Source organism: Hibiscus syriacus, unplaced genomic scaffold, assembly GCF_006381635.1.
Source record: "Hibiscus syriacus cultivar Baekdansim isolate YM2019G1 unplaced genomic scaffold, ASM638163v2 tig00112738_pilon, whole genome shotgun sequence".
Taxonomy (NCBI): Eukaryota; Viridiplantae; Streptophyta; class Magnoliopsida; order Malvales; family Malvaceae; genus Hibiscus; species Hibiscus syriacus.
Window position 1 is genome coordinate 10550250 of NW_024063392.1, and position 26087 is coordinate 10576336.

A 26087-nucleotide genomic window follows, 5' to 3' on the forward strand; every position below is an offset into this window, starting at 1 on the left:
ATTTTCCAGTTTTCCTCTCCCGTTCTCCCTACTTCGAACTCCGATCTACTCGTCGTCCGACCTCCAAACGACGAGCCAAAACCACCATCGTGTTCGTTGTCAACCGAGGAACAAAACCCCTCAAACCTTTCGTCGTGAATCATCACAGTTCGTCGTGAATTTCAGTCGGAAGTATCGTCGGTAATAACTCAGTTTTAGTTGGTTTTTCATCGATTCACGACGATCGGGTCATCCGTTTACGACACCTTCCGCACCATCGTGTTCGTTGCATCGTTCCGAGTTTGCCGGTGTCATCCTTGGTCTCCGTCCACGGCGGCGCGTGAGGAGGTGAAGCGGTCAAAGTTTCCGATTTGTTGAAATCGAGCTCTCCGCCGTTCAAAATTGTGAACCGAGCTTTGTAAGTATCTCGAAATCGCTCAAAATAATTTTTAGAAATTTTTCCAGGATTTTAGCACTGTTCACGCGCCCCCACGCGCCGCCACTACGCGTGGGGAAAACAAAAGTGACCGGTTTGACCGGTCATAACCCGACCCGACCCGTTTACCCGACCAGTTGACCTGACCCGTTGACCCGACCCGTTGACCCGTTGACCGTTGACCCGTTGACCGTTGACCCACGTTGACCACTGTTGACCAAAACTTTGACCGGCTTTGATCGAGCATTAAACGACCTTTGACTTCGACCGAGTATACCTATCCTGACATTTTTTGACGTTCCAAATCCGATTCCGCTGTCCGTTTTTCGAAATTCGAACTCGAAGACCTCGAAATTGCCGGTCAAACCCGTTGACTTTGATTTTGACCGAATATTCCAAATTTCCGAAAAGTTATATTTTATGCTTTCGACGTCCTGAATCCGAATCCGAAGTCCGTTTCGCCAAATTCGAACCCGGTAAGTCGTCTTCCACTGATTTATCACCCGATTCGATCCGTTTATCGTAATTAAGCTTCGTTTCTGATATAATTTATGTTGATATGTATCTGAGGAATTATTGGACGTTGAATTGAAGATCAAAGGCGTTCGAATGGAATTTTTATGGTCGATCAGTATTGCACGGAAATCGAGGTAATACTTTGCTACCTCTTTATGCTTTATGGAACATGTTGGTATTGATAAATGCATGAATGGAAATGTTTAGTCTCATATGTGTAATTAATGAAGATCTACACTAGGTACAAATACGGTAGAAAGTAGATAACTGAATATGGCTCAGATGACTATTATAAGAAATTGGAAGACGGTTTGAATTAAATTACAAGTTCTGGAATTAAGTAATAAAAGAATTAACCATGGATTGTAGATTATAATTTATCTCATTAAAGGTACTTAGATGATAAATTAAGAGAATATTTCGATTAGGGAAAATTACGAAATTACCCTTATGTTAGAAAATGATAAGAATTGTCTCTGGAAGTGGATTAATAAATCTGAAAAGAATTATTGATCTGCTAAAACTATTGATGTGCATAAGAAATGTTAGTTTTACTTGGAAATTATGGAGAACCGGTTTTTAACCCCAAGAAGGTTTATGCAAGATACTAGAAGTGTGTTAAGGGAATTATTTCAAGATCAGAGATTGTTCAAGAAAGCAATTAATCATAGATCTCTAAATTATATTATTTTCGTTAAGAGCTAATATCGAACTTATCTGGCTAAGAAATTACGGAAATGCCTTAAGAGGTAGAATAGTCTGAGATGACTCTGAATGAGAAAATACTTAGAGGATTCGTACTTAACTTGATTGAGTACGAATTTAATTGTTAAGATCCGACTTAGTGCAGGAAAATTCCTGATATTCTGTTTGTAAAGTCTGAGAAGACACTTGACCTGAAAATATTCGAATAATGAGTAAATACTTGAAGAGTAATTTATCGGGGGTATTCTGCTGTCAGAATTGTTCGAAAGGACTGAAGTAAATGATAAGATTGAATTAAATAATAAGATCGGATGGAAGGAAAAGATTGAAATACCGTAGATCTGTAAAATGACCAAAATACCCCTGTAATGGAAATGACCCAAGAATATCACCAAGCTCAGAAATGATTGGATATCATCGAGCTCTGAAATGAATGGAATAAAACTGAACACCAAAATTTACAAAATAACCTTATGGTCTAAACTAAGTAAATGTCTTGGATTAATTAAGGAATCCAAGTAAGCATAGGTATTGGACTACCTTTAAAAGTAATGGAAAATAATTTAAGTGAGTAGATCAACCCTAAAACTATGTCAATACCTGAATGGCATAGATATTACTGGAACATGTGTTCGTCTTCTCAAGGTTGGCTCGATGATAAATTTTGGAAGTATTCAGCTCAGCTCAGCTCTAGATTGTATTCAGTACTAAAAATTGGACGTTTGTTCGACAATCAACCACGAAGACCAAATTGAATGGAATGGAAGTACAACATGTATCTGAAATTCAGGAACGTTTGAATTACTCTGGAAAATCCTGAAGTAACTGGAATGGAGATTACTACTAAATGAAATAGGTAACCTCAATGACTGAGGATTTAGTAAGTGATTTGGATAAGTCTGGAAACTCTGATAAGTTTACGTAGTGTACAATTACAATGGGTTATGAACAAATTAATCAAGTACGTCAGCATTTCATGATATTGTGGAAGTGTGAAATGAAATAAAGACATTGGAAGATCTATTCAACGATGATTCCGAAAATGGTCTATGGACAAGAATTGTGGTATTAAAGAGTAAATACCCTGGAAGAACAATGAATTGACCGATCGACATACATTAGTTCTGGAAACTATTCATCTAAGAGTTGTCCGATAATTCGATCAATCGACATATAATATAAATATCCTGATAATTCACATTCTGAATAACTGATGATTCTGTCAGTTAATGAACTCTTTCAAATAGTGATTCTAAATTCTGATATCCTATCGGTATACTGAATATTCATGTTTCTCTACCTGTTAAGATTATCCAATACCTCTGAATAATATCTGTAAACTCTGGTGTGTTCCCTAATCATATAAATATTTTATCTGATTTCCGACTTGAATTCTGTTATGATCCTGACCTGGATTCTGATCTGATATTGACATGGATTCTGATCTGATACATGACATGGATTCTGATATGATACTTGACTTGAATTATGTTTTGATTTTTGATATATCCGTTTACGGACGGAACATGTTTTATTGGGGGTATTGTTGGAGGAAGATTACTTGGAGGTTCCTCGGCTGTGTGCTCAGGGCCTTACTTACCGGTTCCTCGGCTGTGTGCTCAGGGCCTTACTGTTAGTGACGGGGTTGTATGGTTCTGGGGAACCTACACATTTTGTTCGTGACGGATGGGGGTATATATATATGTTTTAAAAAGATCTGAAAAGTTACATGGTTTTTTGGGAACACACTAGAAAACCTATTCTGATCTCCTGAACTCAGTCATCCGAAATATTTCTCTGAAACGAAAGCTCATTGTCCGTTACCACCTGAAATATCAGTAGGATCTCTGCTCAACATAAAAATCTGTAAATATCTGAACCAATAAGGAAAATATGTTTATCTGTATCTGCACGTTTTTCAGCATCATCTGGTAGTTCTGTATTACTGAGCTTTCCAAAGCTCACTCTATTACTCACCTTTTCAGGTTAAAATAATTGTACCAGTGCATCTATCGACTTCAGTAAGGGAGTTCTTCCGGTGTTGTTGCAGAGTATGGTACATGTGATTAGGGGGCATGTAATTGTATTTTGATTTATATACGAGTCTGGAAATCTGTTTTATTTTTAAATAGTGACAACTGATTTTATAAGTTACATGTTTCAATAAAAGTTTTAAAATTTCCGCTATTTTTATAGTGGGTCGCTCCGGTGGCCCTAATGTGACTTCCCGGATCGGATCGGGTTACCCGCATCGGTCTGGGGGTTACAGCCTAAGTAGCTGGCTAGAGACTGGCATAATCCCGCTACAGGCGCCCTAGGACCGATAGGATCTGCAGGGTCAGACTAGGCAACGTCATCAACAGAACCGGTGGTTGAAGCGCCAAAATGCTACGGTGGGTATCTCGGGCAGAGCATGCGTAAAATTTGGGACAGCTGGCTAGAAAATATCTTCTCTCTCCTTGTACGCTCCTGAAATACCATTTGACCTTGGCATTTTTATTTAGCTCAGCAATATCCTTATGTCACGGCATTTTAAATCCTCTTTTCCTTGCTTTCAACACCTGCACATCATCAGACAAGTACCTTTCCCAAAAAGCAGCACCGCTGTAAAAATAAAATGCCACGGCAAACTAAAATCCACCACATGCAAATATATGCTCCTAAATGCATCTAAATGGTCCTAAATGGGCTCTTAGACATTCAATAACTTAAGTGAAAAGGTCCCAAAATATGACCTTTTCAAGGAGTTATCATACCCCCAAACTTAAGCTATTGCTTGTCCTCAAGTAATGGATAGTGATAAGAAAAACAAAAATACCATGACAAGTTCAGAAGCAGAATAGTTATATGGGATAAAATTTCAGCCCTCAGCTCATATGGCTTCAACATGCTAGACTAGGTTGAGAAATCAAGTACCGTCCCCTAGGGAAAGATTCTTTATGTGGGTGTGTGCGTGTTTGTATCCAGTCCATGCTTAACAAACCTAAAAATTTTCTACTCAAGCTTTCTCAATTTACCATGACATTTTCAAATTACTACTCCCCTTTGTTTTCTTTGATTACTTCTGCTACGATGAGAGTCAGCCCATCACTCTACCATCCCACACTCTAGATGAAAGGGAGCATACCTTTCACCCCCGAGCTAATCAGGTAGAGTCATCCTGTGACTACTTTCATTCACTCATATGCCAAGACATAGCGGAGTGTTCCTCTACAAATATGCCAAGGCATTTATTTATAATTTATATTTCTTTTTTTTTCTTCTTTTTTTTTATACGGGGTTTTCATCATTCACAGTTTTATGCCACGACATTTAAGAATTCTCTTATAAAAAATTTCTAAGTTTCTCAAGCATGGAAAACATACACTCGTGTTCAAGGGTTTCAAAGAAGCAAGTCCTAGAGTTGGTTCTATCATCCTCAACCAGTCATATACATTCTATCCTAGCCATCAAGAATTCTTCATCATCGGGCATCCTCAATTAATTCCAGAAAACTAATTCTATATTTACTAATGTCATGGCATATTCATTTTACTAATACTATCATACAATGATGCGAGAACCCTACTTCCCCCAAACTTGAGAGAAGCATTGTCCCCAATGCTTATTAAATCTAAGAAAAATGAAAACTACATGCTATGAATGCAATGCAATGCAGGTTACCTTGGCTTCATGGTGGTGGTGCAGCAGTCGCACGGCGAGTGCGCTTGCGGAGCTTAGCGGGGCTGGAATGTTCAGAGTCAGACGCGGGTGCGACTGGAGGAGTGCTAAGACCTTCTGGGGCGGCTGGGAGCGGGGTCTCCGTACGCTGAGATGCCTTCCTAAGGCGACGTCGGCTCCTTCGCAAAGGAACTTGTCGTGGCATCTCATATTGTTTCTCCTCCATTGACTCGGTGGGCTGCATGGGATGGACCTTGCAAAGAAAAATAAGCAGGCATCTTCAAGATGCTTGGCCGGTATCGACATCGTCCAATAAAAGTGCAGATTTGTCACGCTCGATCGGAGAACCAGTGTAGACCAAAATGCCCCACACATATAACAGTTCTGCCTTAAAAATAAATTGCCTTGGCATTTCGGGTCTTTCACATCTAAATTTTAGGACCTTTGCAGTAGTCCTCTCTCCTTCAAAGTGCTCTATGCATGAAGTTGAATGGTAGTGGAATGGGATCTCTTTTGCTCATTTTTGCTGTGGCAACTTGAAATCACTTGGGCAGTAAATTCGTTGGAGAGGTCGAGGTCATCCCTATGCCAGTAGCCACCATCGTGTATGACCTTGTTCTTTCCTAGGCCAGTCAAGTAAGGAAGCAAAACAACACTAACGAGAAATTTGACAATGTCAGCATACCACGAAATTATCGCGGCAAATAATAATTTCTCATTAGTGAAATTTTTTTTAATATCCATTTCATTCCTTAGTTCTTTCACAAATTCTAGCCTAGAAAAATGAGCAGCTAGTTGAGGTTTAGAATGAGTAAATTCAATAGGATTCAAAGGTTCAAATTTCATACCCGGTCTAGCTATGGGTGAGCTAGACTTACTCATCTCCTTTGGAATATCCTCGAGCTCCTCTTCGTCTTCTTCATCAAGATTGAAGTGATTATCACTGCATAAAAATTTGTTGCGGCAAAATTCTGCAGCTTTCTTTCGGTCATCAACTCCTACTGATGGGGTTTTTTCTTTTACCGTGGCAAAATTTTTCTTCTCTTCATTGGTTGTATTCTTCGAACCCTCATCCTTATTTTCTAGCGAATGTGAATCTTCTTGCACCTTCGGATCTTCGTGCATAATCTCATGATCGGGCTCTCCGAGTGTCTTCCCCCCAAACTTAGCATCTTTATAGATTTTGATGCCACTCCTTGAGCTGAATGTACCACAATGCTCCATGTCTTGATCCTTAGTGACTTCAGTATCACTAGGTAGACTGCCATGTGGGCAAAAATGTAATGCCGTGGCAATTTGGCCAACCTGACCCTCCAAAGCCCTCAACGACGAACTGTGGCTCTAAAGCAGAGCTTCTTGACTTTTTATAGAGGTCGCATGGTCTTGCAGCATGGTCTTCATTGTTGCGATAAAATCTTGCATCGTGGCCTCCAAAGAGCTTGTGTTAGATGAATATGGTACTCCCTCGTTAGAATTATGCAATGGCATATTCGTTTGAAAACCCTGGGAGTCACTGAAATTCTGCTGCCTAGCGGGCTGACTAGAGTTGTTGGTTCCTTGATTTCCCCACAAAATGTTTGGATGTTGACACCATCCAAGATCGTTAGAATAGGGGTTGTTGTTATCTCGATTGTAGTTCTCTACAAAGTTGATGGACTCTAGATTGGTCGGGCAGTCACTCTCATTGTGATTGCCGTGGCATAATAGACATACTGAGTTGGATGCCCGAACATGTTGCCTTGCATCCTCATGAGGAGCACCACCAAACTGTCCAATAAAGTCCAACATGTCGAACATAACCGGTTTGAGCTCAAAGTGGGTTGTCTGAATCATGGGTGCCAAAATTCCAGGATTTAGTTCGTCCATGATAATATTTAAATGATCTCTAATACTACGAGGCCTAGCTGCATTCCCAGTATTCGAAATTGCCTCGGCATATTGATATTCCTCTTGACCTATTCCTTGATTTCCAATTTGATACATCTTTGCTGGAGCACTTTGAGTACGTAAAATAAAAACCTGAAAAAGACAAGGAAAATAACAAGTAAAACTATACAAAAAAATTGAACAAGTAAAATAAAAAATGCTATGACAAAACTAATTAACTTCCAGTTGCCAATTCCCCGGTAACGGCGCCAAAAACTTGTCCGCTATTTGTGAGTACTAAAATATGATGCGGATATGTTTGCAAGTATACACAATCGAACAAGTAATAAAGTGATAAGTAGAGTATCGTCTCCACAGGGAATTGGGGAAATCAAATAGGTTTGTCAAGGCACTTTACTTTGTCACCTAAGTAAAGTTAGTTATGGTATATACAGATGAGAATGCAGTGGAAAAATGGAATGGACGTAGTGGAAATGGAATGGTGATAGTGTGGTAGCAGATGGATATGTCGTGGCAAATTAAATTGTGATACGTGAAAACAAATGGAAATGTCAAGGCAAAATAAAAATGCAAATACTAGATTTAATATATCTAGGACTTTAGCTTTCTCACAAGACAAGCAGCAATGGAAATGAGTGATGGGAGACATCAGGAAAACTTAAGTCTATTTCTCTGAATGGTGCTTCTTCTCTGCTTACCCTTCCGACAGAGTCTACTGATGTGCCCTATGTTATCTCTAGTAAGGGACTCGACGGACTAAAGATGCCCTGGCAAAACCGATTGGCGTAAGCCCAAGCAGTGATCCTATTGACTCAGCTAATAGAATATGTCTCGGCAATACCTTTTTGCAGCAGCATTAACATCTAACCTATCGTTTATACACAACTCCTTTTAGTCGAATGAAATCCTATCCTTATCTCTAAGGTGGATTAGGCCTAGTTACTATCTAGAACCCGTTGTTTATATAGTTCCTCCCTAGCTTCTCTTGAAGACTAAAGATAAATTGCCAAGGCATTCTCTCGAACCTCATGAACCCTCCTAAGGAAAGGCTACTCTCGTAGCTCCTACAACCTCAAGGCTTTAAGCATTATAAACAAAACAGAATAGAGCATGAAACAATAACCATTCATTAAAATAAAAACTTAAATAACCATGCGAACTCCCACCAAATAGGATTAGTTCATGGTGGGGCTCAAAATTAACAAGCACAAAGCAAGATTCATTCGTTCCTTACAACCCAACAACAAAATATAAAAGCAAGGACTAAGGGGAGGAGAGAAAACCTTCGACATGTACTGCCAAATGCCTTCCTCCGCCGCCAAGGACTACTCCCAGCGGACTAGCTCCTCTCGGATGCTCAGAACGCCACTCCGTTCTGCTAGTCAAGGAAAATGCCACAGCAAGTGGGATTGACGGAGAAAGATGAGACTTTCTCTCTCTAACCTTTTAAGATCAAATGTGGCTGGAACTAAAGTCTTCTTCAATATGGCTTCCTCCTCTATTTATAGGGGAAAAGAAATCCTAAGCTTTGGTGCTAACCATCCTAGAAAACCCCAAAACCATGGTTGAGTTGCTTGGGAGTCGAGCAGACTAGGCAATGATACAGCCTAGGTAGCTGGCTAGAGACCGGCATAATCCCGCTACAGGCGCCCTAGGACCGACAGGATCTGCAGGGTCAGACTAGGCAACGTCATCAACAGAACCAGTGGTTGAAGCGCCTAAATGTTGCGGTGGGTATCTCGGGCAGAGCATGCATAAAATCCGGGACAACTGGCTAGAAAATATCTTCTCTCTCCTTGTACGCTCCTGAAATGCCATTTGACCTTGGCATTTTTATTTACCTCAGCAATATCCTTATGTCACGGCATTTTAAATCCTCTTTTCCTTGCTTTCAACACCTGCACATCATCAGACAAGTACCTTTCCCATAAAGCAGCACCGCTGTAAAAATAAAATGCCACGGCAAACTAAAATCCACCACATGCAACTATATGCTCCTAAATGCATCTAAATGGTCCTAAATGGGCTCTTAGACATTCAATAACTTAAGTGAAAAGGTCCCAAAATATGACCTTTTCAAGGAGTTATCAATCACATGATAGGTAATTTAACCATGTTTCACACCTACAACCTTTGTCATAACTAATCTTGAATACGAACAACAGATAGATCTTATTCTCCTGTTGTTAGAGTTGGAGCAATACAACTTACCAAGAGTTTCTCACTCGAGAAAGTCCTACATTTCCAAAATTATGTTTGCAACTTACTTTCAATTAATAAGCTTACTAAAGATGAAAACGTGTTTGCTGAATTTTATGTTATTGGTTGTGTGGGACAGGAACAGAAATCAGGGAGGACGATTAGCACTGATAAGGTTAATGATGAACTCTATGTATGGAATAACGTTAATAAAGACAATGTACAAGGATGATTGGCTCTATCAACGTCAAATGAGGACACTATTATGTTATGGCGACATAGGTTTGGTCATCCAAACTTCTTGTATTTATAGAAATTGCTTCCTTTGTTATTTCAAAATAAAAATACTAGTTCCTTGAAGTGTGAAATCTGCCAATTATCAAAGCATACCCCTATACCATACCCATTAAAGCCTTATATCCAATCTCACTATTGTCCTTGATACACAGTGGTCTATGGGAAACTAGATAATGAAAAATGTTACGGGAGTTAGGTGGTTTTTAACCTTTATTGATGACCACACTAGAGTCTGTTGGGTCTATCTCCTCAAGAAAAAATTCGAGACATCTAAAATGTTGGGATTAAAGAAGCTCGAATTTAGACAACCAAAGATATTGCCAAAAGGGGGTGAATTGGCTTTTTGAGAATTTTACGGAGTAAGGAGATTTAAGAGAAGATATGCAATTTTGCACAATTTGACTTCTCAACTAAGTCTACCTCTACCACCTTAGCTCCTCACTAAGGATTTTCCAACAAATTCACTAATTTGTTCTTTCTTTTTCAATGACAAAGAGATAACCTTTACAAAACACCCTAGATTTTCAAAGGCTCAGCTAGAACCAAACCCCTTTATAATCAAAATGATGTAAACAAAAAAAAACCTCTAAAAAGGAAAGTGTTTACAAAGATTAAGCACAAAACACTAATATTTACAAGAGAAAGAGAATCAAAAGTGAAAGAGCTTTTCTCTTGTTGATCAATGCTTGGATAGGTGTTCTTAACCCTTTTTCAAGTGTCTTGAAGTTATATTTATATGTTGGAATGTGTTTGTGGCTGTTTTTAGCTGTTGGGAGTGATTTGGAGACATTGGGGATGTTTTATCTGCAAAATAAAACTGCCCAGTACATAGGGTATCGATACTCCTAAAGGGAGTATCGGTACTAACTTTGTAATATTTAAATAAAACTAGTCTTTGGGCATGATGGTATCGATACTAACCTTCATGGTATCGATACTACTATGTAAAGTAGTATTGGTACCCTTTTGGGTATCAGTACCTATTTTGTATTCTGGAATTTGAACAAGCTAGTAATATCGGTACTCCTTGAGAGTATCGATATTTCTCTTACCTTTGGTATCGGTACCACATGAAAAATATCGATACTATTCAAATAGTATCGATACTGTAAGAACAGTATCGATACTACATACATTGAAAAATAGTTTTGTGCTCAAATTCACTTTTAATGGGATTTGAATTATTTTTGAGAACTTTGAAAACTTTGAATAAATTCAATTCAAGTCCAAAAACATTATGCCTTAAATTGTTATATCAAAACATTATAAAAAGTGGTTCAACAATCTCCCCCTTTTTGATTTAACAAAACATTTGAAAAATTGTTTTTGGAAAACCCCCTTAATAAAACATTTCATGAAAAAGACATCAATTGTTGGAAAATGTTCAGCTCCCCTTTTTTCATTTGGAAATTGAATTTTTCAAACCATACTTCTCCCCCTTTTTGTTATATAAAAAATAATTCAATTTTAAGGTTAAAAATAACAATGGAGAGTAAGTGGTAAATTTTATCATTAAAAGCATTTGAAAAATCAAAAACTCCCCCTCAAAAAGTGCAGTCCAAACAAAAATTTGACTTTAAAAGCTTGACACTTAAAAAATTGAATTTTAACAAAGATGAACAAACGTGTTAGTAGCATATGAAATTTAATATATCCAAGTCTAATAAACTTTATGCAAAACCAATTGTTGAAATTAAGTGCATGTACATAAATCAATACAAAAATGTTATGCATTTGAAAATTTTGATATCAATTGTTAGAGATATATCATTTGCATTTTAAACCACATGCATAAACATTTAAATTTAGTTCAAAAACTAAAATTTGTAAAGTCAAAGCACTTGGAAAATTTGATATCAATTGTTAGAGAGATATCATTTGCATTTAAAACCAATTTTGACCAAAATTTATTATGATGAACAAACATTTATGAAATATCATTAAACTTAAGAAAATTTTCTTCATAATTCCTTTTAACATACATGAGATAGAAAAACAATGGCAATCATTCAAGATCAAAACTCATGCATGCTTAAAACTAAATGAGCAACCAAGTATGCAAATCAAAAGGCTTTTAAGCTTAGAGGTTACCCATTCCTTTTCAAGTGTGGCCAGAGCATTTGAATATCTTCACTTTCATCACCATTGCTACCACACACCTACAAGAGACATTTAAGTAGATTTTCGTATCCAAATTGCTTTGGATTCTTAAACGTTAGTTTCAATGCCCTTTGTTCCCTTAGGAACCCATACTTGTCTAATTTTAAAAGTTTTCTTTTCTTTATGGGACAAGTATGTTCCAAATGACCATGAAAATGGCAATGTGAGCATTTTGCCATTTTTAAACATATTGAGTTATTTTTAAAAATTAATTCCTTTTCTTTTGTTAAGCTTACAATCTTAACTTTCAAATCAAAATTTTCTTTTTCTAAATCATTGATTTTGATTTATGAAATTTCTAAATCATTTTCAAAGTTTCATTTTGATTTTCAAAATCAACTTTGGCTTTCCGAATCAAATCATTTTCAACTTCATATTTTGAAATTAATTACTTATATATGGAATTCATGGTCTCAAATTCCAAATACAACTCATTATAAGTATCTTGTAACTCATCAAAGAATGTGGATTTAATTCATTTGAGTTAGAAGATACCTTGGGTTTTTCATGAGCCATGAAAGACACCATCTCTGTTGGTTCTTCTTTCTTGTCTCCATGGATTTCCTCGAGCTTATTCCAAAACTCCTTGGCATTCAAACATGAATAAAATCCTTCATCGATATCAGAACCAAATGTACAAAACACCATGTGCATAGCCTTGGCATTTTGTTGAGCTTTCTTCCGCTCTTGGTCACCCCACTTCTTCGTCTTCTTTGTTAGAGAAGAGTATCCATTCTCAATCATCTCCCATGCATCAAGATCAATGGATTGGATAAATAACTTCATTACTTTCTTCCAATGACGTAGTTTGCTCCATTGAAATGTGGAGGCTTGTTGATCAATTGGGAATCTTCCATGTAGAACGAGCCAGAGGTGGAAGTCATCTTCTCTGTTACTTCAGGAATTGGTATAACTTCTTCAACGATCATCTCAAGGTTGTTAAACATTCTAAAGAGTTAAGCTCTGATACCAATTGTTGGGATTGAAGAATGTTGAATTTGGACAACCAAAGATATTACCAAGAGGGGTGAATTGGCTTTTTGAGAATTTTAGGGAGTAAGGAGATTTAAGAGAAGATAGACAATTTTGCTCAGTGATTTATAGTGATTCAACTTCTCAACTAAGTATACATCCACAACCTTAGCTCCTTACTAAGGACTTTCCAACAAATTCACTAATTTGTTCTTTATTTTTTCAAGGACAAAGAGATAACATTTACAAAACTCCCTAGCTTTTCAAAGGCTCAACTAGAACCAAAACCCCTTTACAAGGAAAAAATATAAAAAAAAATAAAACCTCTAAAAAGGAAATCGTTTACAAATATTAAGCACAAAAACACTAATATTTACAAGAGAAAGAGAATAAAGAGTGAAAGAGCTTTTCTCTTGTTGATCAATGCTTGGATAGGTGTTCTTAATCCTTCTTCAAGTGTCTTGAACTTGTATTTATATGTTGGATTGTGTTTGTGGTTGTTCCTAGTCGTTGGGAGTGATTTGGAGCCGTTGGGGATGTTTCCTCTGCAAAATAAAACTTCCCAGTACAGAGGGTATCGATACTCCTAAAGGGAGTATCGGTACTACCTTTGTAATATTTAAATAAAACTAGTCGTTACTAGTCATTGGGCCTGACGTTATCAATACTATCTTTCATGGTATCGATACTACTATGTAAAGTAGTATCGGTACCCATTTGGGTATCAGTACCTATTTTGCATCCTGGAATTTGAGAAGCTGGTAGTATCAGTACAACCTTGAGAGTATCGATACTTCTCTTACTTTTGGTATCGGTACCACATGAACAATATTGGTAATGTTCATATAGTATCAATACTGTAAGAACATTATTGGTACTATGCACGTTGAAAAACAGTTTTGTGCTCAAATTCACTTTTAATGGACTTTGAATTATTTTTGAAAACTTTGAATAAATTCAATTCAAGTCAAAAAAAACATTTAACCTTAAATTGTTATATCAAAACATTATAAAAAGTGGTTCAACATAAAATATTCCAAAGCTTTCATTCCATGACTCGAACTCAATTTAACTCTACCGTACATACCCTCCGCACTGATAATGGGAGAATAATTTAACTATGTTTTAAGCCCATACCCAGTCGTTGCTTGAGCCCTAATGTTTACCATGAATATTTCAAAATACTTATAGGAGAGACAATCCTCATTTCATGTTACTTAATAAAACGAATGCCATCCAAATTTTAAACCTCCAAACACCTATAAATACCCTATAAAGACCTTTCCCCTATTATGAGTTCTTACCATTCGAACCAAAATTTTTGGTTGCAAAGCCTTTGTCCATAATCATCAACCAAGTCAATCTAAAATTGATCATCGAGCCCATATATGTGTCTTTTTTTTGCTATTCTCCCACACAAAAAGGCTACAAATGCTATCCACCAACTTTGTGTTGCTTGTTTATCTCTCGGGATGTCACATTCTTTCAAACCTAACCTTATTTTACAACATCTCATCTTTAGGGGGAGACTCTCAAAGAAGATGAGACTTTTGATACCCTCCTTATTATACCCCATGATTCTACTCTCACCATTGCTATCACAAGAAACCCTAACAACCATAGTGCTCTAATAGTTCCCGATTTAGACATTCTTTCCTCACAGGAGCATGAAATTAATACTACCCTTCACAATAGTAACCTTCCCATCGAAAAACAGCAGTTCCTTGAATCAGAAAAATAAAAACAAGTTCCTGAACTTCTTGTATACTCTTGGCGTCATTATTCTCCCAAAATAGGCACAACACTGCCAATTTCATCCCCAATCGAGGATTATTTTGTACTAGAGGTCTTCTCTAATTCATCATCCATTGATCTCTGAATTGTAGTTCGAAAAGGTACCAGGAGCTACACACAACATCCTATTTCTCAATTCGTATCTTATGGGAATCTGTCTAAGTCTTACAAGACTTTGTGACTATTGTTGATCGTGTAGAGACTCCAAGGAATGTAAAAGAAACACTTGAATCTACTGAGTGGAGACAAGCTGTGATGGAAGAGATGAATGCTCTCAAAATAAATGGAACGTGGGAAGTCTCGAAACTACCCAAAGGGAAAATAGTAGGATGCAAATTGATCTTCACCACCAATTTAAACTTGACGGCAACATCAATCGACATAAGGCTCGACTTGTGGTACAGGGTTTCACCCAAACCTATGTTACTGACTACGATGAGACATTTACTCCAGTTACCAAATTGAATAGCATTCAGATCCTCCTATCTTTTACTATCAACGTTGATTGGCCCTTAACTCAATTGGATGTAAAAAAACACATTCTTCAATGGTGAATTAAATGAGTGTGTAAATTGAAAAAGTCCTTATATGGGTTGAAACAATCCCCAAGGGCACGGTTCAGTCGATTTGCTAGATCCATGACCAACAGGAGTTATATTCAAGGGCAGGCAGACCACACTATTTTTTACAAACACTTAGGAGAGGGAAAATGCTCTATTTTTATCATTTATGTTGATGATATAATACTAACATGAGATGATTCAAGTGAAATTAAAAGTCTAAAAGAATTCCTTAGCACATAATTCGAGCTTAAGGACTTGGGAAATCTCAAATACTTTATTAGAATGGAAGTAGCAAGGTCTCAAACAAGTATTTCTATTTCCCAAAGGAAATATGTTCTTGATTTACTATTGGAAAATGTCATGATGGGTTGCAAGCTAGCTGAGACTCTTATGGAGTTTAAATTGAAGTTAGGGACTGATGAGGATGGAGAAGAAGTAGATAGTGGAAGATATCAATGACTAGTACGAAAACTCATCTACCTATCTCTTACTCATCCTGATATAGTTTTCAATGTGTGTCATCAGCCAATACATGCACGCTTCAAGGGAGAAACACTTAGAAGTTGCATGTATAATGTTAAGGTACTTGAAAGGGACTCCTGTTAAAGGTCTACACTTTAAGAAAACAACCAACTGATATGTGAATATCTACACTTATGCAGATTGGGAAGCTTCAGTAAATGATAGACACTCTATAAGTGGCTACTGTAGCTATGTGTGGGGTAACCTCATGATATGGAGAAGTAAAAAGAAATATTTTGTAGCTCGTAGCAGTGCAGAGGTTGAGTATAGAGCGTTATCTCATGGTATATGTGAATGAATTTGGATACAACAACTAATGGGGGAATTAAAATGTTGTATATCAGACCTATTAAGATGTACTATGATAACCAGCCTGTTGTCAGTATAGCACATAATCCAGTTCACCACAATCGCACCAAAGATATGGAAATAGATCGCCATTTTATCAAAGAAATAGTCAACTGAGAAGAAGTGTGCATAACCTACTTACCTACTAAATAACAAGTTGCGGACTTGTTAACTAAGAGCTTGAATAAAAGCATGTTTGAGGATTTTTTTGGCAAGCTGGGTTTGATAAACATCTGCATTCCAACTTTAGGGGAGTGTTGGAATTCCTAAAATTAATAACAAAATCTTTACCTTATTTCTAGGAGTTTACTTTTTAAATAGACACTAATCTTAAGTTATTGATTCTTAGGAAGTTACTGCTTTTTAGGGATCATTTCTTATTTTTTACTAAATTTGTTCTTTAAAGCGGTAAACTATCAACAGAAAATAAAGTAGAGAACAACTTTTCTTTCTAAGTTTGTTCATATATAAGTGTATTTTTCCATATGGGAATGAGGATGTTCCACTTCCAGTGGTTCTAAGGTTCCATCCACTTCTGAAACATATGCGATAGTTACTCCTGGATTGGTTATAAATGTTGTTGGGATTTCAGCCTCTGGATATACTTATTCATGGAAGCAGAAGATTGTGATGCGCCAAAGGGTAAGTTACTGCATTTCTGAATTGTAACTTTCTCATGTTCATATTATCTCATTTTGAGTTGTGACTGTCTAATTTCACACTTTTCTACATAGCAAGTTCCTTGATTATGTATTTAGTGCTATGTGTGATTAGGTTTCACTTGTTGCTCTACTCTAGACTAGTGATTCAAATGATCTTGATATAGAATTATGGTGTGCCATGGATGGGAGAAGTGAGAAAAGATAAATAGAGTGATATACTAAAATAAGGAAAAACAAAGAGCCAGGGGGTCAAGGAGAACAATAGAGGAAGAAAGAAAGTGAACTTGAGAGATAAAATTTTAGGATAAATTGCCTGAAGTATCAATAATATTCCAAAAGCTCCTTAAAAGATTATAATCAGTGTTGTCGTATTAGGATTGGACTGGTTGGTTGGATGAACCAGGAGCTGATGGTCTCATTACAGCAAAATGGGTTTATAACAATATTTTTAGCGGCATTTTTTTGAAAAAACACCTGTAAATTTATTGTTATGCAGGCGTTTTTAAAACAAATGCCACAAAATAACAAATTTCGTGACGTTTTAAGAAAAAAATGATGCTAAATACTAGTACTTTAGTAGCGGCTTTTATACAAACACCGCTAAAGATTCTTACGTATTTTTATACATATGCTAAAAACTCATATTTTAGTAGCTTTATACAAACGCCGCTAAAGACTCGATATTTTTATAAAAATGCCCTAGACTCCTAGCCTTTTTACACAAACATAATTTCCCTAAATTGTCTCCATTTATAAAACATAATTTCACGTCTAACAGTTCCTCATTTCCCGTTCTGCGAAACCCTAACCCACCGTCAAATGGAAAAGAAGCAACAACATCCCAAAGCCGATCAACGCCCCGTCTCCAAGAAAAAGCGATGCGTCGGTTTTTCCTGCATCGGTCAGTCACATCTTCTCCGCTTTCATAATTTTACGTTTTTAGCTTTTCTACCCGAAATTACATTTTCTGTTTCCAGCTCCAATTCCCCTCACCTTGGATTTTCGTTTTTTATTTACTTTTCAAAGAGTTACTTTTTGATTCTGGGATTTTTTTAATTCTTATATGACAAACTCTTTTTTTTATGTGTGCGTTTGTGACAACGAGAAGAAAAAAAGAGGGGGCAGGGGGATAATCTTCAAGTTCTTGCTCTGGGAATCAAAATAGGTGCTCTAGCGACGTAACCAATGTGATTTTGAATGTATATGATCTAACTCTGATCAATAATTACTCTTATTGTCTTGGTTTCAGGATTTTCCACTCCGGTATTGAAGGTTTCCTCTCTTTTTGCATTCTCTTTGTTTTATTTTGGCCGCATGTTTCTTTGTATGTTTTGGGATGTGGGTTATAGATTATTTTAGTTTCGTATTGCTCTAAAATGATGAATTTGGCTTCTCTCGATAGAAAATGGATATGGGATTCCCGATTTGTTTTAAATAATATTTTGCTTGCTTTTCTCCAATATGTAGCTGAAGCTTTACATTCATTTAGGTTTTTATTTGGTATGAATTATGGAGAAAATGAGATCTTTTGATGTTTGCTTAGATCGTTTTGTTAACTAGTGAATTTGTCATCTGATTTTACCGTGTTTTGAAAGTTGTGTGTGCATGAGGCAATGCATTTCTATTTTAGCAAGATTTTGTTTTGAAAATGTTTGAATAAGGTTTCATATGTTAAATGAAGTTACTACATTTTACATTTGGTCATAAAATTCTCTCTATTTCTACTTCTAGTATATGTTATTCAGATTAGTTGAACATAGTTGTGGTGCTAAAGGACTCAAAGTTCCATTTGGTTATATTTAAGATTAACTATTTGTTGGTAGTTAGTACTTGGTAGGATTGAAATGCATCGAACATCGAGGAACTTGTAGCATGCTTGAAATAAAACAGCTTATTGCTACATACTTGGTTGCTGTTTAGTGGCTTCAATATGAAACCATGTTGTTGAGGGCATTAGGCTAAATGCTTCCTGTGTTGATAATCATTTTTTCTAATTTAGGAAACTGAACTATATATCTCAATATTTATGAACAGTTCATGCTAACTCTTAAGTCAGTTAGGTAAATACAAAGAGGTTGTTGTGGATATTCATTCTCTCTTCGCTGACGTACAATCTCTTTCCACTACTCTCTATAGGAAGGTTAGTACTTCTATAAGTTGTTAGGTTATTCCTGGTTTTGCTTTAAGGACTCAAAGGTCCTTTTTTATTCCTTTATCTGGACCTGTAAAGAATTTTTTAAATAATTATTTGTGAACAGGTGAAAGAGTGTGAGAACTTATCTGTCAGATCCACTGAGCAAGTTGCTGAAATAAACAAGTTGCAAGCTATGGTATGGTTGGTTAGTTTACTTTATGATTTTTTTAAATCTACGTTTGAGAAAGCTGTGATGGGGAATTGATGCTTATTTAAATTAAGGGGAAAATATGCCTCCTATCACCTGTAAAATCTAATCTTGTCAGCCTCTATGCCCATCTTTCTTCTAAGATCTTTTTATATATATATTTTTTAAATGTAGGTACAAGATTTAAAGGACAGTGATGTGGAGTTGAAGTTGAAGTTGATATGGGATATTTATAGGCATGAATTTACTGATTTAAGGTTAGATTATTTGTAAATGATGCTTTCTTTTAATATCTTCTGCAGGGATTTTGTGCGTAATTTGAATTGAAGTTGATTTTCTTTCCTAGAATTTCCTGAATACCAGAGCAATGTTTTGACAAATTTCTTTCACAAGTTTATCCCATTACGTGATGCTTGTAGTTAGAATAAACATATTTTTCTTGTGTGTTTTAGTTTTATGTTTATCGGAAATTGTTGTCTGCTAAGTATGGAGGATGTTGGATATTTTATGTTATATTGATTAATTATATGCCTTGTCTGGTTACATTGTGGATGATGAACATTCTTCCTAGTTAGAAGCATGTCTATTCTAGATGTAAACTAGGAAGTAGCATTTGATGTATTAGTAGGCTTATTTGTTTGGTTTATTTTGTTAGTCCTTGTTTGGCTTAGATGGGCTTTATTTTCCCATGGGCTTATAACCAGGGCTTATTACGCTTATATATAGGTTTTAGTATGTTTGGTGGTTAGGCTTTGATTATTGACATTGGGAGTTTGAAAATTTATTTCAAACAATTATTTAATGTCATTCTGGGTGTTCAAATCAAACCAACAGCACTGCTCTTGCAGCCCTTGATATGGTTCTATTCTTGAGTGCAGTTCCAGATGGTTATAATTATTTTATCGGTGACTGAAGAGATGTTTGGAAAGCTAGAGATTCAGAATATAAAGCACAGGCTCGTCTTCATAGTTTGAAATCTTGTATTGATGAGTAAAATTTGGAGTTACGTGTTAAGACAGCCAATAAAGCTGAAGCGATTATCATTTGAAGAAATTCTCATTAGCCAGATATAAATGTACTGGAAGTAGTATGTCTAGTATTGATGCAGTTGGTTGCTTTATTTATATTATCATCTAGATTTTATCTATCAAACAACGGGCTTATGAGAAGGGTGTGAAAAATGTCAATTATATTGCTATTTCAGGGATAAGGCTAGGCATTCTGATGTTTTTTTGAAATCTAAAAATGAAGAAAATGAGGGTTAGTTATCCGAATTAGAGGTTTGTTTCTTCTTTTTTAATCTTGGCTCTGCCTTTTGTAGATGTTTTATTGAGCCTGGTATTTTTGTTTTCTCCACAGTCAATTGGACAGGCATATGATGACATGCAAACACAAAATCAGCATCTATTGCAGCAGATCACAGAGAGGGATGACAATAACACCAAGATAATCAAATTATTTGATTTTTGATATTCTTTCATTGAAATGCTTATGTACTAGTATCATGTTACCTTGTCTATTTTTCTGCTGCTTACTGCCATAAATTGAGGGGAACTTTTGGTGTTTTAATTCTATATGCTTACTGTGTAATACCCCAAATAATAAGCCAGTGATTAATTTGAAAAGGATTAAAAATTTGGATGACTAAATTGAGTAATTGGTAAAGTATAAGAAATGATTTAAGTAAGACCAATTTGTAAGAGATAGTTTATTGTAAGGGTATTTTGGTCTTTTAGGTGAAGTGAATTTAAAACCCATTTAAATTAGGGATTTAAGAGAGAGAGGAAAGTGAAAAACTTATTTTCTCTTCTTTTTCTCGTGGGTGAGAGTGTTCCTCCATAGCTTAAGGTAAGCTTCATTTAGCTCATGTTTTCGGTTTATTTTGGTTGGTTCTTGTAACCTTAAGTAATAGGTAAGCTTAAGGAAAGGTTATATGAGATTAAAACTATGAAATAGAAGAAATATTGGAGATTTAAGGAAATGGGTTTTAAAATGATATGTTGTTATATAAGTGTTTATTTATTGTTATTGGTGAAATTGATTTGTCAAAGAGGTAAATGAAAGATTAGAAGCATTGGATAAGATTAATAACATACTAGAAAAAGTGGTGTGATTCTTAGAATTGATTGTTCTTGGAAGATTTTAGATGTTTTAAGAAACTAAATGTAGAAAGTATGAACAGGTAAATAAGAGCTTAATGGTATTGCATGGTATAAGCATACCAAAATTTGACCCCATTTGGGTGATATTCGGGTTGAAAACTAGAAATTTTGGGCATGGGTATTGGTACTGATAGAACAATACCAATACTATAGGCTTAAAATCAGTAGAATTTGTAGAGTAGTATCTATACCGATTCAAGCGGTATCGATACCAAGAGGGGAGTATCGATACCATGAGGATGGTATCGATACCATTTGATCACAGAATGCAAAAATGATATCAGTACTATAATAAAATATTGATACCATAGTATAGTAGTATCGATATCATGGTGGGGTATCGATACTAGTGAGCCAAAAATGTTAAAAATAAGTTGATATTGTATAGAAAATTAATAATAAGTACTCTTGAGTAACGCTTGAGTATAATTGTTAGGAAATATACTAACAATTGATATTGTATGTGTGTTATGGGATGCTTGAGTAAATCAAAATCAAGCTCTCGAGTCAAACAAAACTAAAGACAAAGGCAAAGTACCAAAGTGATCAACTATGCATTTTTGGGTATAATAGCGAGACAATCCAGGTGAGTGCAGTTATTATGTATGTATATGTTATTGTAGTCATAGAAATATGATTGATTTATATATGTATGGTGATTACCAAATGGCACTGAGCGTGCAAAAAGTTGAAAAATTCATACTAAGTGTATGAATTTCTGTATGGGCACTTGTGGTGCAAAACTAAGAAATTCATACTACGTGTATTAATTTCCATATGGACAATATGTGTACGAACTAATAAATCTATAATAAGTGTGTGAATTTCCGTATGAGAAATATATGTTCAATTATCAAAAGTTCATAATAAAAAGGTGAATTGTTGTATTGGTAGTGGATGAGCAATCAAAGTAAATTATAGTAAGATTGTGAGATTACTGCATAGGTATTATAGTTATAAACTATAGAGTGTATAATGATTTGAAGGAGTTAATTGATATTATAAATAATTATCATTGTATAAACTGTTCTAAAGTAAAAGATAAATAGTTTAGCTGTGCACTTGACATAAATGTGTCAATTATGTCAGTTAGATGAAAGACTAAGTTCTTTTGAGGTCTAGCTGTGCATTTGAAAAACAATGTGTCAATTATGCCAGTTAGATGAAAGACTAAGTGTCTTTGAGGCCTAGCTGTGCATTTGACAGAAATGTGTCAATTATGTCAGTTAGATGCAAGCCTAAGTGCCTTTGAGGCCTAGCTGTGCATTTAACAGAAAGGTGTCAATTATGCCAGTTAAATGAAAGTTAAAAACCGTTGAGTAAAAGATAAATGGCCTAGTTGTGAATTTGGCAAAAAAGTTTCAATTTAGATGAATGGTTAAAGACCTTTGAGTTAAAGATAAATGGCCTAGTTGTGTATTTGGTAGAAAGGTGTCAATTATGCCATTTAGATGAACGGTTAAAGATCGTTGAGTAAAAGATAAATGGCCTAGTTGTGCATTTGGCATAAATGTGTTAATTTTGCCAGTTAGATGAATGGTTAAAGATTGTTTAGTAAAAGATAAATGGCCTAGCTGTGCATTTGGCAGAAATGTGTCAATTATGCCAATTAGATGAACGGTTAAAGACTGTTGAGTAAAAGATAAATAGAATTATAATGCATTTGGATATAAAATGTGCATAAGTGGTATGAAAGGATGTCATATAGATATAAAATGTACAACAATGCATAATTGGTATGAATGGATGTTCAAAAGGAAAAACCTAAACAATACATAAAAAGGGTATGAAAGGATGCCCAAATGAAAATACAAAATAGTGTATTAACAGTAGTTAAGGTGTTGCCCATAATGATTATAAAAGATACATGATCAATTGACACTTTGGTGCAATACATGTATAATATGTTCTAACTTAACGTACATCGTGCAAATAAAGAATAATTATGGAAAAATATATAGGAAGATAGATAGGTTAGGTTACTAAGAATAATTTAGATAACTTATTGAAAGAATTATGATGTAACTTAAAATGGCTTATCTGGTCCTGATGAAATTTGCAATTTAAATCGTCATTCAATATTCATAAGATAGTTATGTATAAGTTTGATATCTTTGCAATATTTTGTCTCACTAAGTAAATACATAACGTATGTTGATTTCATGCATAGGTAAAGAAAAAGATTAGTTGCGTAGGTAGTGCAGCATTAGTAGCAGCGATTATCAATTAAGGTTGACTTGTCAGTAACATTAGGATAATATTATTCCTTTTGAAAACATAGTTGACATGTAATGGAGCTAAATTGAATATGTTGTAATGTATTTAAATTAATAGTTTTAATATTTTGCTTCTATGAATATCATACTTTGAGGTTGTTTAGAAATTGAAACAAAATTTTACGGGTTTTCAAATGACTAAATATTTTAAAAGTGATGTAACATCCGTATCTCGTATACGAAAAGGTATACGGGAGATGGGTGTTACATTTATTGGTATTAGAGCTACAGGTTTAGCCGATTCTTAGTCGAAATTGAGTTCAATCGAAATGAGAAAAAGAAATTACATGCCATTAAGATTGTCAAGGTTACTGATATGGTGTCATTAGAGTGTAATTGATGATACTGCTTACTAACTGTAATGTTGTTACTATGTATGTTCTACTAGATATCAGAATCCTCGAACTCGAGTAGAGTGGGGGAACAAGAGATGAGAGAAGGGAATGATAGAAAAAGTTACGAAGCTAATAGTGAGCAATCAGTTCTATCTGAAAATGCTAGGGCGCCGGTACATCAAGGGATGTCAGTACCAGAGTATGAAACTTTTATGCAAGCTCTCAACGCTATGTTGGCCCGTTTTTAACCTCCTCTGCCTCCTCCTACTCCTCATACTCCTCCAGTACCGATAATGTTGATCCCAAAAGAGCTAAAGGGATTGGGAGCTCCAGAGTTCCGGGGAGAAGAGGGTAAAGGTCCTATGGAGGCAGACTTATGGTTAAATGATGTTATAATAATGCTCGAAAATCTTCACTGTTCGGATCCGGAAAAGTTGGGTGGAGTTATATCTTTACTTAAAGGATCAACTTGAGTATGGTGGTCAAATGCTACGATGTATGCACCACCGGAGCAAGTGACCTGACAATACTTCCGGGAAGAATTTAAGAACAAGTATTTGGGTGAACAGTTCAAACGGGTAAATCTGTTAAAGTTCCTTAATTTGAAATGAGGTGATCGAGTAGTACATGAATACGAGGCTGAGTATAATAAGTTGAGTCGTTTTGCTACGAAAGTGGATCCAAATGATAAGGCCCGACGCGATTAGTTTATTGAGGGGTTGAGGCCAAAATTAAAAGAATTGATGTTGGCTTTGAGTTTGCCTAACTTGCAAGAAGTTATTAACCGAGCCAAAGCTATCGAGAGAGCTCAAGAGAAGACATTAGTAGCAGAACATAGTGTGTAGATGGGGAAAAGGGTTGGAATGCCTTCAACTCCCCATTATTTTAAGAGAGGTAGGGGCTCAAGTTTGAGAGATACAAACCAAGAGGGTTCTGCTGCAATTTCACAGAAAAAAAATAGTCCCATTTGGTTGCTGCTAGCTCGGGTATAGCAGTTAGAGAAAGAATTGTCTGTCAGACATGTGGAATAATGCATCAGGGAGTATGCAGACTTCTTAGTAGAGCTTGCTTCCAATGTGGCGAGACTGACCACTTTGCCAGAAATTGTCCAAAGAAATTTGGGGACAATTTAGTGCAATCTGAAAGATCTGTGGAAATCTCTAAAAGAAACAGAGAAAGTGAAAGATCAAGGGGACGAGATGAATCATTGCAGCGACAAGAGACTCGGGGAGTCACTAGAATCTATAATATTACGACCAATGAGGATCGGGATGACCCGAAAATTTTAATAGGTACTTTTCATCTTTTGATGATCCTGTATTTGTATTAGTTGACCCTTTATTTATGCACTCATACATTAGTACAAGGTTGTCAAGAGCTAGAGGAATTCCTGTAAAACCATTCTTGAGTAAAATGATAGCCGTAAACCTTAATGGGTCATGGTACAAGTGTGAGTGGAAAAGTAGTAAGCAATTAATAAAGATTTCAAGGGCTATGTTTTTGGTGAGTCAGATGGAACTACCAATTGATGAGTTAGGATCATTGCGGAAAGTGATATTGATAATGATTGTGAAGAGGATGATGTCTAGTTAAGGTGATAGATACTCAAATAAGAAAAGTAGGATTGTCTGATAATTTCACAAAATTGGAAAATTAGAGATGTATGGTTAAATTAATATCTTGGGATTACCTCCAGATCGAGAGGTGGAATTCAAGGTCGTTGGTTATTAAGGTATTGAACATGTTTCTATGATTTAGTATCACAATAATCAAGAGGAATTATCTACGTATGATTTAGAGTCAGCAGTAGTCGTGTTGCCTTAAAAGATTTGACGTCATTATCGGTATATTGAGTGGTACTATAGTGGTGCTAATCACACGAGCCTTAATTACTTGTGGAGTTGAAGTGAGTGAACATGCGACAGAATAGATGTTTAGAACCTCTAAAGGTGTATAAAGTGATAATTGATTATATTACAAAAGAAAGATGAAATATTTCTGAATAAAAATGTTATAAGTAGAAACAGAAGAAATTAAGAACTTTTGGAGGTCAGGTTCGACATATGTTCGTAGTATTATGGGAGACTTTATATGTCTGACGCACTATTAGAGGAAAAATTGAACATCAAGTATTTTCTAAATTGTTTCAATTAATCTTGATTCATGAATGGAAAATGGGTTATGAGGATATAGAGATTCGATTAGAATTGATTAATGAAAAAATAATCAATACAGATCTAGATTAGAGAAAACCAGAAATCGCGTAACAAAA

General features: G+C 35.7%; 1 protein-coding gene across 4 annotated transcripts; it reads left to right on the forward strand.

Annotated features, from left to right (window-relative positions):
• Nucleotides 1-17487: 17487 nt before the first annotated feature.
• Nucleotides 17488-20596, forward strand: LOC120182856. 4 transcript variants are annotated; one of them, XR_005521880.1, is made up of 8 exons: nucleotides 17488-17601; nucleotides 17809-17865; nucleotides 17950-17972; nucleotides 18757-18840; nucleotides 18959-19030; nucleotides 19217-19299; nucleotides 19921-20129; nucleotides 20247-20301. XR_005521880.1 is itself a non-coding variant. In XM_039187708.1 (8 exons), the coding sequence occupies exons 1-7, from the start codon at nucleotides 17520-17522 to the stop codon at nucleotides 20305-20307; spliced, it is 462 nt and encodes a 153-aa protein (XP_039043639.1). In that variant the 5' UTR covers nucleotides 17488-17519; the 3' UTR covers nucleotides 20308-20322; nucleotides 20402-20596. The 4 variants fall into 4 exon arrangements, 3 of the variants coding, with proteins under 3 accessions (XP_039043639.1, XP_039043638.1, XP_039043640.1); XM_039187708.1 differs by lacking the exon at nucleotides 19921-20129 and adding an exon at nucleotides 20402-20596 and having other exon boundaries at nucleotides 20247-20322; XM_039187707.1 differs by lacking the exon at nucleotides 19921-20129 and adding an exon at nucleotides 20402-20596 and having other exon boundaries at nucleotides 20247-20302.
• Nucleotides 20597-26087: the final 5491 nt, after the last annotated feature.

Bases quoted from the DNA above. Each gene is read 5' to 3' on its own strand.
- LOC120182856 (XM_039187707.1), top strand. From the start codon at position 17,520: ATGGAAAAGAAGCAACAACATCCCAAAGCCGATCAACGCCCCGTCTCC. The intron at 17,866-17,949 runs GTGCTCTAGCGA...TCTTGGTTTCAG, and splicing joins TGCTCTGGGAATCAAAATAG to GATTTTCCACTCCGGTATTG. The intron at 17,973-18,756 runs GTTTCCTCTCTT...CTCTTAAGTCAG, and splicing joins TTTCCACTCCGGTATTGAAG to TTAGGTAAATACAAAGAGGT.